This window comes from Ranitomeya variabilis, chromosome 2 (assembly GCF_051348905.1).
Source record: "Ranitomeya variabilis isolate aRanVar5 chromosome 2, aRanVar5.hap1, whole genome shotgun sequence".
In the NCBI taxonomy this organism is placed as follows: Eukaryota; Metazoa; Chordata; class Amphibia; order Anura; family Dendrobatidae; genus Ranitomeya; species Ranitomeya variabilis.
In genome coordinates, this window is record NC_135233.1 from 464,888,144 (window position 1) to 464,910,028 (window position 21,885).

The following is a 21,885-nucleotide window of genomic DNA, read 5'->3' on the forward strand; positions in this document are numbered from 1 at the left end:
TCTGGCTGTGTGTGCACGGAGCTCCGGCTTCTGCTCTTAGCTGCTATCCCGGCAGAGAAGGAGAGACGGGGGAGGTGCCGGGATAGTGCAGAGCTGTGAGCAGGAGACTGAAGACTTCAGCAGAGAGCTGCACATGGACATCAGCCGCCCCTGCATCACAGAGGAGATTGTGTGTGTGTGATGTGTGTGATGGCTGCGTGTGTGTGTGTGTGATGGCTGTGTGTGTGTGATGGCTGTGTGTGTGTGATGGCTGCGTGTGTGTGTGTGTGATGGCTGCGTGTGTGTGATGGCTGCGTGTGTGTGTGTGATGGCTGTGTGTGTGTGATGGCTGCGTGTGTGTGTGTGTGATGGCTGCGTGTGTGTGTGTGTGATGGCTGCGTGTGTGTGTGTGATGGCTGCGTGTGTGTGTGATGGCTGCGTGTGTGTGTGTGATGGCTGCGTGTGTGTGTGTGATGGCTGCGTGTGTGTGTGATGGCTGCATGTGTGATGGCTGCGCGTGTGTGTGTGTGTGTGATGGCTGCGTGTGTGTGTGTGATGGCTGTGTGTGTGATGGCTGCGTGTGTGTGTGATGGCTGCGTGTGTGTGTGTGATGGCTGCGTGTGTGTGATGGCTGCGTGTGTGTGATGGCTGCGTGTGTGTGATGGCTGCGTGTGTGTGATGGCTGCGTGTGTGTGTGATGGCTGTGTGTGTGTGATGGCTGCGTGTGTGTGATGGCTGTGTGTGTGTGATGGCTGTGTGTGTGTGATGGCTGTGTGTGTGTGATGGCTGTGTGTGTGTGATGGCTGTGTGTGTGTGATGGCTGCGTGTGTGTGATGGCTGCGTGTGTGTGTGATGGCTGCGTGTGTGTGTGTGTGTGATGGCTGCGTGTGTGATGTCTGCGTGTGTGTGTGATGGCTGCATGTGTGTGTGATGGCTGCGTGTGTGTGTGTGTGTGATGGCTGCGTGTGTGTGTGTGATGGCTGCGTGTGTGTGTGTGTGATGGCTGCGTGTGTGTGTGTGTGATGGCTGCGTGTGTGTGTGTGTGATGGCTGCGTGTGTGATGCATTTGTGTCAAAGCTGCATGTGTTTGTGAGCTGCGTGCGTGTGAGCTGCGTGCCTGTGTGTGAGCTGCGTGCCTGTATGTCATTATACAGTATGGAGCATCATGTGTGGTCATTATACAATATGGAGCATCATGTGCGGTCATTATACAGTATGGAGCATCATGTGCGGTCATTATACAGTATGGAGCATTATGTGTGGCCATTATACAGTATGGAGCATCATGTGCGGTCATTATACAGTATGGAGCATCATGTGCGGTCATTATACAATATGGAGCATCATGTGCGGTCATTGTACAGTATGGAGCATCATGTGCGGTCATTATACAGTATGGAGCATCATGTGCGGTCATTATACAGTATGGAGCATCATGTGTGGCCATTATACAGTATGGAGCATCATGTGCGGCCATTATACAGTATGGAGCATCATGTGTGGCCATTATACAGTATGGAGCATCATGTGCGGCCATTATACAGTATGGAGCATCATGTGTGGCCATTATACAGTATGGAGCATCATGTGCGGCCATTATACAGTATGGAGCATCATGTGCGGTCATTATACAGTCTGGAGCATCATGTGCGGTCATTATACAGTCTGGAGCATCATGTGCGGTCATTATACAGTCTGGAGCATCATGTGCGGTCATTATACAGTCTGGAGCATCATGTGCGGTCATTATACAGTCTGGAGCATCATGTGCGGTCATTATACAGTCTGGAGCATCATGTGCGGTCATTATACAGTATGGAGCATCATTTGCGGTCATACAGTATGGAGCATCATGTGCGGTCATTATACAGTATGGAGCATCATGTGCGGTCATTATACAGTATGGAGCATCATGTGGGGTCATTATACAGTATGGAGCATCATGTGCGGTCATTATACAGTCTGGAGCATCATGTGCGGTCATTATACAGTATGGAGCATCATTTGCGGTCATACAGTATGGAGCATCATGTGTGTTCATTATACAGTATGGAGCATCATGTGCGGCCATTATACAGTATGGAGCATCATGTGGGGTCATTATACAGTATGGAGCATCATGTGCGGTCATTATACAGTATGGAGCATCATGTGCGGTCATACAGTATGGAGCATCATGTGTGTTCATTATACAGTATGGAGCATCATGTGTGGCCATTATACAGTATGGAGCGTCATGTGTGTTCATTATACAGTATGGAGCATCATGTGTGGCCATTATACAGTATGGGGCACTGTGTGGCCATATTTTTTTGTTTATAATTATTGTATATGAAACAGTGTGATCGGCAGTGCTAAATGGGTGTGGTTGGGATGTGGATATGGGTGTGACTAATTATGAATGGGTGTGGTCAGAGGCGTGGCCTAAAATTTGCCGCGGCGCGCAAAGCGCGCCGCAAACTTTGTCCCTCTTTCCCATCTTCAAAAGTTGGGAGGTATGACTCACCTCCGCTCCGCGCTGGATGAACAGCGAGAATGAACAGCCAGGATGAGGCAGCTCGGCCACTCCCACACTGATAGCAGGGGCGCCGCGCTCTCGGCTGAGCACGGGCGCTCCCTGAGACAGTGATCAAAGAGCTAAGCACACACACTATCACTGTCAGACTAGGCTGCCTGGCTGTTGCCAATTTCAATGCTGGACAGGACAGGCTGCAGTCTAGTCTGACAGTGGTAGCAGTATAGCAAAAATGCCCACCCCCTGCCTATGGATTAGTCCTTCCCTTCCCAGCAGCCCCATTTAGCAGTCTGAGCGCGCTCAGACTCAGAGGGCAGAGGGCACTGACACACTGAACAGGTGAGGGGGTCTGAGGGATGGGATGGGTTGGGCTAGCCTTTTTTTTTGGATGGGGACCCCCACACCTGCCCCCCCCCCAACCACCCTTGGGGCATGCTGATTTGGCATGCCCCACAGCATGAAACCCGGGAGGGGGCCCAGCTGACTTACCTCATCTTTGGCAGTCTGGTGGCATCCTCACCCAGGCGAGAAGTGTTGGAAAGAGTTATGGCAGTAACTGTATACCTGGCAACCAATAATTTAGCTTTTCGAGGATCGTCAAATACATTGTTTACACCAAATAATGGACATTTCCTTGGGCTTATAGAGCTTCTTGGAAAATTTGAACCAGTAATGAGAGATCATTTAAAACGAATTACTTCCCAGGAAATCCATACACATTACTGTGGAAATTTAATTCAAAATGAAATTATCTGCTTGATGGCCTCTCAGGTGAAGAAATGTATTCTAGAAAAAGCCAAAAGATCTAAGTATTTTTCAATAATGTTGGACTGCACACAAGATGCAGGTCACACTGAACAGTTGTCATACACCTTAAGATTTGTTGATATAGATGATGATCACGTAGCAATAAAGGAACATTTTATTGGCTATCGTCCTGCTACTGATACATCTGGGGAAAGTCTCGCCAATCTCCTTTTAGAAGAGATTAGTAAATGTGACCTGGAATTAGAAAATGAACTGGCAGAAAAGCTGAATTATTCGGAAGCTATTAATGCTTTTGCAGCGGCTAAATCTAGAAGAGTCAGTTTCTCATAAATCTGCAACCTACAATTTTTAGGATCTGTTTCCAAAATAATTAATAGATATTATTTACCTACAACTTTGTTCTCACCGTTAATAATTAGCATACTTGTCCCTTTTCCCCAAGTTCTATATAAGTTAAAGGCAAATTATAATTTATTAAAAAAAGGGAAGATACAAGCCTGCTCTCTATTTATTACTCAAGCCCACAAAAATAATGTTTATTATTTTCGGTGCCGGGGGGGGGGGGGGGGGGGGGGAGAAATTTCCTACTCTCGCCCTGTGTCATTTTTGGGCTAGAAACTGCCCTGCATGTACAGCACCATGGATTCAGTGGGGCTATATAAATAAATAAATAATAATAATATCACCCTGAACATTCTAAGCTGGAAGGAGTAGGGGAACCTGAGGACAAGTTGAGGAACAGTCTGCAATGAGGGCGATCGTTATGTAGCTGTTTGCAAATTGATCAGGTGATGAGAAGAGATGTAAGAAGAAGCTGGAGAATGAATGTCTGGAAAGATGCCATCTTTTATTACAGTACCGGGAGCGACCTAATGGAAGCCAGAGCAGTGGCTGCAGCAAGGATTGCTTGGAGGATAGACATGGTCTAGTCTTGGCAGCGTAGAAGACAAACAGCATTTAATCTGCAGCCGCACAGACAGCTCATTAAACCTCTTTATTACAGGCCATTTATTAATCACATTTATCTCCCCCACCCACATGTATATCGGGTACATAAGCCAATCAGGTGACTACTCAGATATAAAAGCGTGATCGGATGATTTCTAGGAAATGTGATAATGCTGTTAGTCACATCGGTATATTATTGTGATGTGCCATTATATGACATGCTGAGAAGGATAAGTGTAAAGGTACCGTCACACTAAGCGACGCTGCAGCGATAGCGACAGCAATGCCGATCGCTGCAGCGTCGCTGTGTGGTCGCTGGAGAGCTGTCACACAGACCGCTCTCCAGCGACCAGCGATGCCGAGGTCCCCGGGTAACCAGGGTAAACATCGGGTTGCTAAGCGCAGGGCCGCGCTTAGTAACCCGATGTTTACCCTGGTTACCAGCGTAAAAGTTAAAAAAACAAACAGTACATGCTCACCTGCGCGTCCCCCAGCCTCTGCATCCTGACGCTGACTGAGCTCCGGCCCTAACAGCACAGCGGTGACGTCACCGCTGTTGCTTTCACTTTCAGTTTAGGGCCGGCGCTTTAGTGTCAGGAAGCAGAGGCTGGGGGACGCGCAGGTGAGTATGTACTGTTTGTTTTTTTAACTTTTACGCTGGTAACCAGGGTAAACATCGGGTTACTAAGCGCGGCCCTGCGCTTAGTAACCCGATGTTTACCCTGGTTACCAGTGTAAAATATCGCTGGTATCGTCGCTTTTGCTGTCAAACACGGCGATACACGGCGACCTAGCGACCAAATAATGTGCAGACCTTCTAGCAGCGACCAGCAATTTCACAGCGGGATCCAGATCGCTGCTGCGTGTCAAATTCAGCGATATCGCCATCCAGGTCGCTGCAACGTCACGGATTGCTGGCGATATCGCCTAGTGTGACGGTACCTTTAGTAATTTGGCCCTGCCGTGGTCACACTTGTTGGTGTGAAGGCTTTTGCATAGCACATTATATTGGTGAACATAGAAAATCTTCATGTCATGTTGAAAATTGCCAATTGAAATATTCTGGACAATGAGTATAAAAGTAGCCAAGTGACTAATGTCACAGCTCTCAGCCGGTAAGATTGGTGGTCAACACGTGGTCTGGCAGTGAAGTGATGGGAGGGGAGTGGCACTTTGGTAGTGTTGATATTCATTAAAGCAACATTTGTAAGATTTCATTACATTCTTCTTTACCCACTTTCCCCCTTATCCCGATTTCGTGGAGCTGGTAGGGTCTCTCTCCTTCCACCTCTTCCTCCTGTCCTCTTCCTCCTCTTGCTTTTTGTTGCTTTGCCCTTGCCCCCTTTTTCATCGATCTCCTTATCCCCTTCACCTTTCTCACTCTGAGTATCCGAAGATTCATCAATGAAGGCCATATTCTCTCCCCACTCCATGATTCGTTTTGTAGGATCCTCTGCCCTAAAAGAAGGAGTTGGCGGCGGTGTCTGCGGTGCAATGGTGGGAATAGAAGTTGGAAGTGTTTGGGGCTCTTCATTGTCTTCGTCTTCTGTCGTTTTTGCTTTTCTCCCTCCCTTGTTTTCCATCTCCACCTCTACCTCGTCTTCATCTCTTGGGTTTTCATCTGAATCTTGGTAACCCCCTTTCTGTTTCAACATTCGTTCTTGAAAGTTAAGGCTTAGCCCCCTGTGAGGAAGCTTCATATCGGCTGTCATGCTTGCTGTCCAGTTTGCTGCGTGAGCAGTTAGTCCGCCCATCTGTAAAGAGGACAAGAAAAGCTTTTTAGAACTTGCCGGTTGAGTTGTTGAAAAGTTTAGTACAATCCACTTACTGCATAAGCCCGTCGAGATATTATTTTTTTCTGGACAAGTTATGGGCAACCAACATTTTTACAGACATTGAAAAAAACAAAATGAACCATAAATATCACAAAAGTCATAGTGGTATGAATACCTTAGCGGCAATTATAAAATGAAGAACATGACAATAACTATTTCATTGACGCTAAAAATACTTATCCCATTTTCAAGAATGGGTCAATGAGAAAAAAAACATATTACGTGGTCATACGGGTTTTGGTGGGTAGTTACTGTTTAAGGCTAAGCTCCCACAGTGCAAAAACACAGAGCATTCTCTACTGCAGATTTGCTTGCAGTGTGTTTTTCAGTAACTGCAAAATGCATGAGATATGCAGAACGTAAAAAAAGAATGTATTAGTTTTTCTCTTATTCTCTCTCTCCATCCTGCTCCGATTAATGAGTTGGCAAAACATGCACATTCTTTTACATTTTAAATTCTATTTTGTTTTACTATTCTATGTGGATTTACTGAATTTGTTTTACCTTCCAGAGTAATACACCCTTCTGTTTCTGCTTTGCTACCTTTATTTGATTTTTTTATTGTTATTATTATTATGGAGTCCCTCAGGACCTTACTAGTAGGCTGAAGTCATATGTTGTGGCCATAGTTTTTAGCCAAGTTGGGTATATATTTTCATTCTACTGCTTAAAAGCAGAAGTTGTGGATTTCTGGTCTGGGTGGAGGGGCTGGTGGGGTATCGTGTGTATGTCACTAGAATTGATGGTCTGCAGTGCGGTGTAGAGTAAGTTCAGGTGAAGTTGTAGGGTTATATATGGACTATATAGAATCTGCAGAGAATGCAGACTGGGTCAGAGAGAGATAAAGAAGTCATCTGGACCAGATTGGAAAGTCTAACCATTGGATTCTATGATTTACTGATTTTCTGCTGCCTCCAATCTAATATTTCTATCTAGATACACACATTAGTAGACTATCATTTTTTGGCTAATTGTTTGGCTGCCAACTATGTCTCCCGACATGACAACATCTCCATACACAGAAGCTGTCGTTGTGTTTGAGCGCTCCTTTGTACGCTATCAGACTCCTCTGGGAACGGCTTAGAGAACAAAAGGATTAGCAGTACACAATTGGATGCGCCGGATCTTTTCTCCTCCAATATCATCTGTCAGGGAAGAGTCAGGAGCCCCCCATGCACATTAAACTGGTACCCGATCCTGCCAGTATTGGTGGCTTTGGCCAACGTTAATCTAATGTATGTGCGAACATTTAGAAGTACTGGAAAAAAATACATTCAGCCCCAGTAATTCGTCTTTGTAGCTTACCTCCGCTCGGGTTTTTCTGGACAGAACTCTCAGCCAGTTTCCTATCATTGTGAGAATGGAAGCAAAGTAGGCAAGACCAAGCAATATCCAGAACCAGACCAATGGTTTATACCAAGTGTGCTCATTTCCAACGCCGTCACCTACAAGACAGGAAAAGATGAGTCCCGAGGACATACAATGATGGAAGAAATAATGTACATTTATATATATCGATCTTATTATTGTACTGACACATTGAAAGTCAGAAAAATCTATTATATAAATTGCCTGAAGAACAAAGATACATGAATGTCTTAAACTCAATAAACACTTTTTACCTGCAAAATAACCCTATATCTGGATGCAATTAGCATTTCCAGACATTACAGATTCCCTTTACTGTACACTATACAGACAAAAGTATCGAGACCCCTCCACATTACACCTTGAGGAGCTTTTATGACCTCCCATTCCATATCCATTGGTATAAATATGGAGTCGGCCCCTTTGCAGATATAACTGCTTCCACTCTTCTGGGAAGAATTTCTGCCAGATTTTGGATGTATCTGCAGGAATTTTTGCCTCTTCATCCAAAAGAGCATTTGTGAGGTCAGACACTGATGTTGGGGAGAGGCCGGGATCACAATCTTCATTCTAGCTGTGTATCTGCTCATGTTCTTCTGCACCAAACTCCTCCAACCATGTCTTTATGGATCTTGTGCACTGGGCGCAGTCATGGGGAACAGACAAAAGCCTTCACCAAACTGTTCCCACAAAGCTGGAAGCTACAATTGTCCAAAATGTTTGATGTACTAAAGCATTAGATTTCCCATCAAAGGAAGTAAGAGGTCCAGGCCAACCCTTAAAGGCCAACCCCATAGCATTATCCCTCCTCCAGTTAACTGTACAGTTGGCACAATGAGTCAGGCGGGTAACAATCTCCTGACATTTACTAAACTCAGACGCATCCATCAGAAGCCAGATAGAGAAGTGTGATCCATCACTGCACAGAACACGTTTCCACTGCCCTAGAGTCCACTGATGACGACTTTATACCACTCCATCCAAAGCTCAGCCATGCTGTGAATCTTCCGGCACACAATATTAGTGCTGATGTTAATGGGTTGTAGGGGCAAAAAGAAGAATTCCCCAAGGGCTTAGTTCTGTATAAAAATAACAAATGAATTGATACTTACCTGGATTCAGCTCAGGCTGCCCTGTGATCTACACTGGCTAAGGAAGTGGCGCCAAAGGTTATATATCGGGGGCGAAGGTTATATATGGGGCTGAGGGGCCAGAGGTTAAACATCAGGGGCAAGGGGCCAGAGGTTATAAATCGGGGGTGAGGAGCTAGAGGTTATATATCGGGGTTAAGGGCCGGAGGTTATACATGTGTAGCGAGGTGCCAGAGATTTTACTTCGGAGGCAGGGGGTTGGAGGTTATATATGGGACTGAGAGGTCAGAGGTTATATATATGGGGCCGAGGGGCCAGAGGTTATACAACAGAGGGGCCAGAGGTTATACATTGGGGGTGAAGGGCCGGAGTTTATACATGGGGGGCAAGGTGCTAGAGGTTTAACATCTGGGTGGGGGTTGGAGTATATAAATGGGGCCAAGGGGTCAGAGGTTATACATCGGGGGAGAGGGGCCAGAGGTTAAACATTGGGGGTGAGGGGTCAGAGGTAATACATTAGGGGAGAGGGGCCGGAGGTTATACATCGGGTGCTAGGGGCAGAAGTTATACATCGGGGGCAATGAGATTGGAGGAAAAACCTGAATACAGTGAGGAAAAGGTATGCCCCAATATTTTTATCCATACAGTGTACCTCTAAAACATAAGCTTTCTAGGTTATTATGGCTTGATGGGACAAAAATTAGGGCACCCCAGGTTAAAAAACAAATCACAAGAAACTGTCATGTGTCTGAATACTGAAGTCTTCTGGGAGAAAAGAGTTCTATGCCAAGCCACAAGCAAGCAATGCTTCTGCTAATGCATTGTCTCTTCAATGTTACTTACAGTGGCAAGACTGCTAAAAGACAATAGTCTTCAGATTTCATCCTATCCTGACCCCATAATTAGCCATCAAAGCAAATACCTCTTAGGTTTATTAAACGCTATAAAACTTTATTAATTGACCACGATGTTATAAAAAGAGATTAAAATCTTATTTATACACATATTTATATATCGTATTTGTAGAATATATAATGGGAAAAAAAACAGTAAAAAAGTGTCCACCAACTTCAAATGTTTGGATGCTTTCCTGAGCCAAGGTTTTGTGTTTTTTTTTAAGAGCCAAACAAATTTCTTTTTCCATTCAAAATCCTTAAAGGGGTTGTCCCAACAACAAATATACCACTGGATATGTGATACATTTATGGGGTCCAACTGAGATCCCCACTGATCTCAAAGGGCAAGGGTTCCGAATTCCGCTTTGTGAATGAAACAGTAGGAGCATGTGCAACTATTGCTCCATTCAGTGCCAATAGGAGTGGTGGTTGCACATGCTCACTACTGCTCCATTCACACAGGGAATATGTTGCGGTTTTAGCAGCTAGACTCTAAGTGATCATACATTTAACCCTTTTAAAGAATCAGTGTGGTGATGAGCCAAAATTCTTTGCTCATACAAGTGTATGCACCCTAACGGTACTTCTGCATGCTTCCAATTTCCTACTTAACTCTTTTGAATGACTACAAGAAGAGATCTTTCAAACCATAATGAACTTACACATATCTTGGAAAATAGTATAATTTTATATACAACAAAAAAAACATTTATTTGCCTTAGTATAGGTCGCAGTCAGACGGTCGTATAACATGGATGACGATCGCATCACAGTGCACGGACTGGCTGGCGGCTCTCCTGACCCGAGGGTGACAGCATATATTTCTGTGCAGCTGTCATGCTCGGGTCAGAAGAGCCGCCAGCCAGTCTGTGCACTGCGATGCGATCGTCATCTGTGTTATACGGCCATCTGACTGTGCCCTTATATCCCTGTCAGTTTTGATATAAGAGAGAAATAGTTCAGTTTATTCTGGGACCTTCAACACAGCACAATCTTTTTAACCTACAATGCAGCTGTTATTAATGGTAATGAGATGACTCTGTAAACTCTGTCCAAGTCTAAACAGCAAAGCAGAAAAGTGCTGACAAATGTGAAATGTCACTCTAGCATGTCTAATATGTAAACTGGAAAATTACCATGTTTTTTTATGGATAGTCAATTAAAAAAATTAAAACAAAAATAAACTAAAAAATTCAGCAAAAGATTTTCCGTTACTTAAATGTGAGTTATATTTTTTGGGGGGGTGGTGGGAACACTGATTAGAAAAGAAGTAGATATTCCCCTCAATGTAGACAAATTTACGCATGGCCAATATGAATTATGAATATTATAGTAAAGAACATCAGAAAATAGAATGGTATACCTGCCACATAGTCACCAAAGCCAATGGTGGTAAGGGTGATGACTACAAAGTAAATGGCTTCTAGCAGGGTCCACTCCTCGATTTCTTGGAAGACTAAAGTAGGAATAAGGACGAAGAGTAGACAGCCGATAAGGATGAAGAGTACGGCTGAGATAACTCGCACAATGGTGGGCGAGACACGCCACTTCTGTGTACAAAAAAAGACAAGGGAGACACATGAGATGGCGGAGATTGTTTTCATTCCCAAAAATTAAATCAGTCATCAAGTAATCTACATTTTTAGGCACAGATGAAATAAAAATGATTTCTTCCCATTTCAAATCAAATTTACTCTGATCACACGTTGCTTTTTTGTTGCATTTTTTTTTTGCGACCAAGACAGTAAAAAAAAAAAAAAGCTGCTTACAAAAAAAGTAGGTTTTCCTGCGTTTTTGGTGCAGATTGCAGCATGTCATTTATCTACAGTACATGTTTAATAAAGTTAGCATTTTTTTCAGCGTTTATGTACTTTATCAGTCCTTTTCAAACTGAAAAAAAAGCTGTGATGTGCATGTACAGTATCGTGCTGGAATTAAGAGGGTTAATATCCAGATTCCCAATGATTCTGCAGGATGGGACTAAGGCATTGTTGCAAATTATTATCTGCAAGCTTGTACTTCTCATATCCTTCCTGATAGCAGGAGAAAGATTGATGTCTCTTCCAAGTGGAAACTATCCGGTCAGCTAAATGAAATTACTCGATTAATAATTTGCAATGATACAGTATATCCACACGTACAGAACAGCAAGGTAAAGCGGAAGACCTCTGCATTGTATCAACCTTATGTGTACAGATAGAAACGTCGGCCATTATTGCAATGAGTGCACTAACGACAGTAAAAGATGGTAACAAAGTCATTCTAGAAGTATCGTGAGAGCACAGGTTATAATGTTCGGAATTAATCTTTATTAGAAAAACTTTTTCTCTCTTATTATGATGCTAATATTCAATTGTATAATAAATATTTTGATAAATGTATCACTGATTCTTTTATGCCAAGAGGCCCTGGTGCCCATTATATATATATGGATATTATTTGTTGCTGAAGGCATCACATTAGCAATAGCAGCTTTAGGGCTCACTCACGCCACAGTATTTTTGGTCCGAGTGTGATTTGGTCCGACAAAGCAATGTTAGAAAAAAAAAAAACATGCCCGAGTTTGATCTGATATTTGGATTGCAATCGGCCATGCAAGTCAATGACACACTGATACAAAGGAGAAGATGGATCATTTTTTTCTCCATCTCATCCAAGAGAATCAGATCACAATTTGATCAGATTTTGATCAGAGTGTAATTTGCATAACCAGCCCAATTCTCTCGAATGAGAGAATCAATAATCTTCTGACCCTAGCCTTGGGATAAAGGGGAAAGGAGCTTCTCAGATAAACAATTTTTCCAAAATTCCTTGTAGGTTCAATTTGGACCAAACCAATTCGGCACAAATTGAAAGTGCTCCAAATTCTTCACTTGCCCTAAAAAAACGTGTGTGGAGTCTCATAGGACCTTATCCAACCGCTTTTAAGCTCCTTAATGCAAAGACAGCATTATTAATGTCAAAGTGACCTCAACATACAAGGGGAACCCAAAAGATCAGGAATTGTCTTCTATAGTATGAGGTTTCCTGTAGGTGAATGTTCCCGGAACCTTATGCCAGCTGCCTTTTTGAGGAAGGTTGTATTTGGCTCCAGTGATTTTATTTTCAAACTTTTGTTCAATCTTTCACCTATTTTTTTTATTTATTTGTTATTGTCATTGAACTCAACTTCATGAACAACCTCCTGAAAGTTCATCAAACCTTTCTGGAAGATTATCATCAGACCATTGATGAGCTTGTGGAGTTGATTGGGATTTCATGAAGATCCAGCAGCAAAATTTCACTGAAAAATGAGACGTAAAATACGTTGCGGCAAAATTTGTGCCTCGCCTGCTCACCCCTGACCAGAGAGATAATCGCGTGGCTGCCAATGGACATTACTTTAAATGAGACGGAAGTTTCAAAATGTATCAATAAATACACAATTTTTTACAAATTAATTCTCGTTTCTTTTGTTTACGATGCTTTTTTTTTGTCTTTTGTTGTTCATGTGAATCAGCCATCACAAAATAGGCAAAAGACTGAACAACTCATTGTAAAAAAAAAAATCACTGGAGCCAAACACAACCTTCCCCGACAACATCAGCTGGTATACTGACTCAAAAGTAATCACCGTACACTCATTTAGTGATGAAAGCCCATACTACAAGCGTCCTGCCTTCCAGACTACACTATGTTCCAAATTATTATGCAAATTACATTTTTATCAGACTTTCCTAAATGGTCGGTGCAAATGACAGTCAGTCTAATAAAAGTCATCACCCGTTAGATTATACATCGAATTTTATTGAAGAAACCTCCCAATGATAACAGTATAATCTGCAAAATGAATAAAAACTCAAAATGCACTGTTCCAAATTATTATGCACAGTAGAATTTCTAAACATTTGATATGTTTTAAAGAACTGAAAATGCTCATTTGTGGAATTTGCAGCATTAGGAGGTCACATTCACTGAACAAAAAAGCTATTTAACGCCAAAACATCCCAACAGGCCAAGTTACATGTTAACATAGGACCCTTCTTTGATGTGACCTTCACAATTCTTGCATCCATTGAACTTGTGAGTTTTTGGAGAGTTTCTGCTTGTATTTATTTGCATGAAGTGGGAATAGCCTCCCAGAGCTTCTGTTTGGATGTGAACTGCCTCCCACCCTCATAGATCTTTTGCTTGATGATCCTCCAAAGATTCTCTATAGGGTTGAGGTCAGGGGAAGATGGTGGCCACACCATGAGTTTATCTCCTTTTATGCCCATAGCAGCCAATGACTCAGAGGTATTCTTTGCAGCATGAGATGGTGCAATATCAGCATGAAGATGATTTTTCTCCTGAAGGCACGTTTCTGCTTTTTAGTCAGAAACTCTATATACTTTGCAGAGGTCATTTTCACACCTTCAGGAACCTTAAAGGGCCTTACCAGCTGTTTCCCATGATTCTGGCCCAAAACATGACTCCTCCACCTCCTCGCTGACGTTGCAGCCTTGTGGGGACATGGTGGCCATCCACCAACCATCCACTACTCCATCCATCTGGACCATCCAGGGTTGCTCAACACTTATCAGTAAACAAGACTGTTTGGAAGTTAAGGCCCCGTCTCACATAGCGAGATCGCTAGCGAGATCGCTAGCGAGATCGCTGCTGAGTCACAAGTTTTGTGACGCAACAGCGACCTCAGTAGCGATCTCGCTATGTGTGACACGTACCAGCGATCAGGCCCCTGCTGTGAGATCGCTGGTCGTGTCGGAATGGCCTGGACCTTTTTTTGGTCCTTGAGGTCCCGCTGACAGCGCTGAATCGGTGTGTGTGACACCGATCCAGCGATGTCTTCACTGGTAACCAGGGTAAACATCGGGTTACTAAGCGCAGGGCCGCGCTTAGTAACCCGATGTTTACCCTGGTTACCAGCGTAAATGTAAAAAATAACAAACAGTACATGCTCACCATCTGATGTCCGTCAGGTCCCTTGCCGTCTGCTTCCTGCTCTGACTGAGCGCCGCAAAGTGAGAGCAGATCACAGCAGTGACGTCACCGCTGCGCTCTGCTCTCACTGTACGGCACTCAGAGCAGGAAGCAGACGGCAAGGGACCTGACGGACATCAGAAGGCGAGTATGTACTGTTTGTTTTTTTTTACTTTTACGCTGGTAACCAGGGTAAACATCGGGTTACTAAGCGCGGCCCTGCGCTTAGTAACCCGATGTTTACCCTGGTTACCCGGGTGCTGCAGGGGGACTTCGGCATCGTTGAAGACAGTTTCAACGATGCCGAAGTCGTTCCCCTGATCGTTGGTCGCTGGAGAGAGCTGTCTGTGTGACAGCTCCCCAGCGACCACACAACGACTTACCAACGATCACGGCCAGGTCATATCGCTGGTCGTGATCGTTGGTAAATCGCTATGTGAGACGGGGCCTTTAGTCTTCATGTATGTGTGGGCCCAATACAACCATTTCTGCTTGTGAACACTGTTTAAGGGTGGCCAAATAGTAGGTTTATGCACCACAGCAAGCCTTTGAAGGAGCCTACACCTTGAGGTTCGAGGGACTCCAGAGGCACCAGCGGCTTCAAATAACTGTTTGCTGCTTTGTAATGGCTTGTAATGGCAGCTGCTCTCTTAATCCGATGAACTTGCCTGGCAGAAATCTTCCTCATTATGCCTTTATCAGCACAAACACATTTGTGCTCAGATACAACCACAAATCTCTTAACAGTACGATGATCACGCTTATGTTTTTGGAAAATTTCTAATGTTTTCATCCCTTCACCAAGGCATTGCACTATTTGATGCTTTTCAGCAGCAGAGACATCCTTTTTCTTTCCCATGTTACTTGAAAACTGTGACCTGCTTAATAATGTGGAACATGATTTTTAAGTAGTTTTCCTTTAATTAGAATCACCTGGAAAACCAATTATCACATGTGTTTAAGATTGATTTCAGTGATCCATTGAGCCCTGAGACACAATACCATCCACGAGTTTATTTGAAAAACAAAACAATTAAATCTTTATGACACTTAAATCCAATTTGCATAATAATTTGGAACACAGTGTAAACTATAAATAATGAGGATGTTTGTTGTCTAACTGCTAGTTTATGAGCTTATTGTAGAAGTGTAGAAAAGCAATATTGGGAGACGGCACTGAACATATTAAAAAATGAGTGCTGTGATACACTAACTAATTTAAATGTGCCAGTTTGGCACATGGCAATGTTGGGTGCGGTAGTTGCAGACACTGGACATTAGCCCCAAAAAATAGTTTTGTGCTAAATTATAACTTCACTTGGCCACAGACTAATTATGATTTCCAGCAGCAACATCAGCAGCCATCTGTCTCTGCCTTACACCGCGTCAGTGACTCAGTCATCCTCTCTTAATATCTTGCAATTGATGCTATCTATTTTCTTTTCCTCATACACTAACCCTCACAATGTGTACTATGTAAATCTGACTGAGCTGAGAGGTCCTCTCTCCTATCCACATTACTACTACATCTCTACTTTCACACATCCGTTTTTCTCTGTCAGGCACAATCCGGCGAATTTTGAAAAAAACAGATCTGGCAAATGACGCCGCCGGATCCATTTTTTCCCCATAGACTTGTATTAGCGCCGGATTGCTCCGGATGGCCTTCCGTTTCGTCCGTTTTTCGACGGATTCAGCAAAAATTGTGGACCCGGCGGCCAGACAAAACAGACAGAGGAATGTTTTTTGTGTCCGTCGAAAAACCGGACAGCGCATGATCCGGCACTATCTGGCTTTTCCTATAATGGAAGCCTCTCTCTCCCCTCCAGAAACTGACCTTATCCGATTGGCCAAAACAGCTAGTCGGATCCGGCAGGAAAACTGATCTGGCGCTTCAGTTTTTCACTAATTTTGCTGGATCCAGCGATCCATCCCGCCGCCTGATTATGCCTGACGGCAGAAGACGGATGTGTGAAAGTAGCCTAACTCTCCTGCTTGGGCTTTTATTGTGGCTGGCAGTCATCAGTAATCTCACATAGGTGATCTATAGTCCCGCATGATTGGCTGTGTTACAGGGTGGGGTGCCTGCTGAAAGGCACAATGGGGCAACCCACAATCCGCATCTGAAGTCATGTAATCCTGTTATTCTGTTATTTTATATTTAGATATAAGATTTTATGGCATTCACTGAGCATAATTAATGTGTTAAAGAGAACCTGTCATCACGATTTAACCTGTTAAAGAAAAGGTATGGCCATAATGGCCCTGTTATACTGATTTAATGGATACCTGTAGTGGAAAAATCCATAGCCTGGTTCTTGTTTAATTCACCTTAGAAGTTTTGTGCAATCGCCTCTTCGTGCATTGGGGCGGGACTGTGTGGCGGGACTGTGGGTAGGGTCTTCGGCTGTGCTGTGGCCCCTCCGCATCTGTATGAGCCTCTTTTTTTTAAATTTCACCCTAGCGCCTCCATTGCTGTGGGCTGTGCACATTCATGTCCCATCGTTCTCCAGCAAAATAGCACCGCAGGCAGCGCATGCTCAGATTAGTCACCAGCAAAATGGCGCCGGAAACGGCACAAGTTCAGATTAACCTTAAGATCTCCTGCAAAATGGCAGTGCATGCACAGATCAAGATCTTGGCTCGTCATTGAGCCACAATCCCAATCTCGCTTGCGCAGATACCTGCGCCATTTTGCTGGAGAATGCCAGGACGTGAATGTACGCGGGCGGCGCTAGTGCGGAATTTAAAAATTGAGGCTCATACAAATACGGAGGGGCCGGAGCAGAACTGAAGACCCAACCCACAGTCCGGCCCCACGGTCCCGCCCCGATGTATGAAGAGGCCATTGCGGCGTGTCCATACAAAGTCTGAGACTGCCAGCACTGATTGGACAGAATCAGTCACGACAATCCCCAACTGGTAAAACCCATTTCACAATTTTTTCATACATTTCTTGGAAAAATAACAGATGAACACCATAATGCACATCTATGAAAAGAACAACTAAATTCTCCAGAATTTTTATTTCATAGGAACATATAAGGAGAGATAATGATTCCGCTTTAAAAAAAAAAAAAAAAAAGAAAAGATTTTCAAAATGTTACTTGCTATTGTATTATTACTTTAGAGGCTGCGAGAAATACTTAGTATTACCCCTGCTGTATTCATTAGCTCTTGACTCAATTGATAAATATTCTGGTGTCAAAGTAACAAGAAGATATGAATATCATATAAAAGAATTAAAATACTTCCCACTGAGAAGTTTGATTCATCAGTTTGGGAAAATATTCATCAAATCTTGTAATTTTACTCATTTATATTCCTGCTCATTCTCGGCTCTGAGGTCCAGTGGGTGGTCTTATCAGTGACTGACAGCCTTCCCTGTATGAGCATGACTGTCAGTCACTAGTTAGAGCCGCCCACTGGACCTCTGAGCCAAGAATGAGCAGGGATTTAAATGAGTAAATTACAATTTTCTGATTTTATTTGGCCCCTCTCCCCCAGAAAACTATATATCGATCTTCTCAGCTCCTCCTGTTCTATAACATACTGCCCACAGATCATACTGCTTATTCAAGGCGGCAAGTTCCCTTTAAATGGAATCAAACAACCAACATACTTTCAGAAGGATGCTTTTTCTCTGAAATAGTTTTGCATCATAAGAACTGATTGCAGCTCCTGGTGGGAGAAGCTTCAGCAAACTGTCAATCGAGAATCACTTAATATCGACGTTGGCAGAGATGACGCTGAATCATCTACATTGTCAGTATGATATAAAGCGGCGTCCAACATCGGTTTCTTTGCTGTCATTGGAGATTTGACGAAAGCAATAAATGCCCCAAAATTACCAAAATGGAACATGACATGATTAATCAGAAAGATTCTGCAGATGTATCTGGTCTGTATGGGGAGGAGTAGGGTGATCATTTTGTAGCGGTGGCCCTTGTTGGCACCAGTTCTTACAAGATATGTGAGATGAGGATAGTGTTAGTGTTGGTCTCACATGTCGTATTGCGATAATGGATAATTCAGGAACAAAGAACTACAGTAATCTGTTGGTCAATTTCTCACTTTCTAGAACTTCTCATTCCAGCAAAAATACATTTAAACAGTTGGGTGCATAAGTGGCATAACACAGGAATCTTGCCAATATATATATATATTTTTTTTAACGTCCTTCGACTTGATCTCGAGCCATGGCATCTTGATGGATGAACGCTCTATAAGAAAATTGATCTTGTGGGAGCCTAGATAGGTCCACCAGGGTCTTCTCCAATGTTATCTTCATACTATCAAGCCATCAGGTTGCTGGTCTTCCTCTTCGTCTTGTTCCTTCTACTCTTCCGACCATGATGTCTTTCTCCAGTGATTGCTCTCTTCGTATGATGTGTCCAAAGTTGGCAAGTCGCAGCTTGGGAATCCTTGCTTTCAGTGACATGTCTTTCTTGATTTATCCCCAAATTGATTTGTTTGTTCTTCTTTCCATCCATGGTATTGAGAACATCCTTCTCCAGCACCACATTTTGAAGGCGTCGATTCTTCTTCTGTCTTATTTCTGTATCTTGACAATAACAAAAAAAAACAGTAGCGATATATTCAGACACCCATTGTTACTGCAGACATCCAGGAGAGGGTTACGAAAAACCCAAGGAAATCATGAAAATGAACCTAGCAGGCAAAAATGAGCCTAGTAGGCGCTAGTCAGCGTGACAACATGCTGACATACACTAAAACCAGTTCTGAAGTCACCGAGTGTCAGGAAGACAAGAGTTAAAAATAATGAAGCTGCAGAAGGGGTGCAATACATGCGTAGTAAGAACTAATACCTACTCGCCCTTCTAGCTCCGGCAGTTCCAGTGCTACGTCCTTAATGCTTTTCCATACAGTGACAGCAGACGTCATTGCCTAAAAAAACACTGTGACGTCTGCAGCCAATCACTGACCTCACCGGTGGTATCCTGCTGAGGCTGGTGATTGGCTGCAGGCTTCATGTAGGAAATATAGACTGTGATCTCTGTTTTCAGAAGTATCACAGACACAATGCTGGAACCGCCAGAACCTAGAAGAGGGAGTATGTATTAGTTCTTATTTTACATGTATTGCTGCCTCAGTGCAGTGTTTTCATTATTTTGGGCAACCCCTTTTAAGGAGACTGGTGGCATAGTGAAATTAGCTACTGATATGATCACAGATGGCCATTTGGACTCCCACAATACATAATGTCCCATGTCCATATAACTGGGTGTGCTCATTCACAGAACATACGTGGAAGGCTATGCCCGATGCCCCTGCATGCTGTCCCGTTCTGCCACCATGCAAGGACACCGGCTTACTCATTGCCTCGGCCCATGACGCTATCCCCGGCGTGCTCCTGTTCCAGCCTCCTTCTTGGTGCACGCTGCACTGTGTCTCAGCGACACACCTAGGGCGCGGCTGCATGTGCTCCCCTGTTTTTTAAAGGGGCAGCGTGTGCACATGGTAAACTATTGGGAGGCATTTTGTTTAATGTGCATACACCTGTAAGGTGTCTCCCAGCCAATAGCTGGGAGACATCTTGTATAAAAGGCACCCTTGCTTACTGGGAGGTGCCTGAGCAACCCTTATAGTTCTGTTAGGCGGTTTAGTGGTAACTGTATGTTGCCAGGTTCCCCTTCCTTAGTGTGCTGTGTATCCTGTGTTCCCATTAGTCTCCCATAGTTAGTCCCATAGTTGTTTCCTGCGACCGCCTCGGTTGTGTACAAATCCGTAAGCCGTGTCTGCGGTACCTTTACCCCATGGCCGCATCAGTGGAACTGGTCTGATACCCTGGGGGCTGCATACCCCGGCACAGAACTGTGAACTTATCTCTGTTGCCGTCCAGTCTGCACCATGTGAATCTGTTCCTGTGGCTGCCCTGTCTGCACAGGGAGAACCTGTCCTATCCACACAGTGTGAACTTATCCCAAGTGGCCATCCTGTTAGAAATTGTCCCAAGAGGCCGTCCTGTCTGAACTTGTCCCAAGTGGCTGTCCTGTTAGAAATTGTCCCTGGAGGCCATCCTGTTAGAAATTGTCCCAGGAGGCTGTCCTGTCTGAACTTGTCCCAAGTGGCCATCCTGCTTTGTCTGAGAATCTGAAGTAATGTCTCTGTCCCTCTGGGTAGAGAAGATAGTACACCGCACACTCTGTATAGATATTGCAAAATGGTGAAGAATTTATTGACAAAATTGACTATGTGACATGAAAAGCGACCAGAGGTAATTATTAGGACGTTTCGGCTCATCCAGAGCCTTAATCATATAATCGCTTATATGTGCACAGAGGAGAGGATAATAGTCCTAGGATACCGGCAGCAGGGCGCGGGAGCGCCGCTTATCTACCTTGATTATAAGACCCCACAAAAGGGCAGCCTCAGCGTGATCTCACGCATTACCACCTGGCACTTAAGTGTTAAACTCCATCTCCTAGGACCATTTTGCAATATCTATACAGAGTGTGCGGTGTACTATCTTCTCTATTTACGTGGGGCTATCACGGCCCACTGCACCAGCACCTCGCTCCCATATTATCCTGAGTGCACGCCAATTTTCTTTACTTATTCTGTCCCTCTGGGGTCAGCAGCTACTGTCGAATGCCGCCCTGGAGTGGCACCTGGCAGCTACCTGCTGCACAAGCCTGACCTCACCCATTGTGGATCTTCGGCTGTATCATCCTCATTATAGTCTGCATATTTCCACACAATACAGAGCCAACGTTCCACACTATGGATACAATTTCCTACTTTACTTTATTTTCCTAAACAAGCAATATGTCTCCTACAATTAAACTGTCAGAGAAGCCCATAGCCATCGATCAGATCAACCCCTTTGAAATATTTTGTATCTTTAAGAACCAATTTGTTCTAGAAGCCTGAAGAGCAAATCCAACCCATTCTTGAGCCATGTACAGTAACTTAATGTTGAATAGAAAACTCTTATAAGACGAAACCACATGTTATAGCAATAAATCCTGATCAACAATCAGGACCATGTGTATACGAAACCAGGACTAATTACACCCTATCATTCTACTTACATAGGGTTATATGCACAACAAAATGATACTAGGGTCCATAGTATATGGAAAATTGAGAAAACTTTATTAGTTAAAATGACCAATAATTTAGGTGCAAAAGGGGAAGATGTGTAATAGATTTAACATACATAATAAAACATTGCAATAGTATGGGCGCGCACAGGAAAAATGGTATGGAAAAGAGGAATAAATCTTTCCCTCTCTACAAGCAAACAGTGTTCAGCTAATCGTATATCTAGTAACGGTGGGGATTTGCTGTTATTTCACCTCTGCTGTGTCCTATAGAAGTGTCATAGTTCATATATATATATACCACTATCTCAGCGCGTCCGCCCTGACGCACGTTTCGGACTTTCCTTCTTCAAAGGGGCCTGCATCTCCATAGAACAACCCGTCTTTTATATATTTTCCGCCATATTGCGGACTAAGGGAGCCCCGGCCGGAAATGACGCGCCCGTCTCCCAGACAACC

The 21,885-nt window shown here is 43.8% G+C and overlaps 1 protein-coding gene across 3 annotated transcripts in view; it reads right to left on the minus strand.

Moving 5' to 3' along the window:
• Window positions 1–4,936: 4,936 nt before the first annotated feature.
• KCNK4 (potassium two pore domain channel subfamily K member 4) overlaps window positions 4,937–21,885 on the minus strand; it is a 42,248-nt gene continuing 25,299 nt past the window's right edge. For all 3 annotated transcript variants that reach the window (XM_077292649.1, XM_077292648.1, XM_077292650.1), the window contains exons 5-7: window positions 10,764–10,950; window positions 7,351–7,490; window positions 4,937–5,964 (exon numbers count right to left, since the gene is read on the minus strand). In XM_077292649.1, coding sequence (XP_077148764.1) covers window positions 5,440–5,964; window positions 7,351–7,490; window positions 10,764–10,950 — 852 coding nt within the window. In that variant the 3' untranslated portion in view covers window positions 4,937–5,439. The remainder of the gene's footprint in view (window positions 5,965–7,350; window positions 7,491–10,763; window positions 10,951–21,885) is intronic.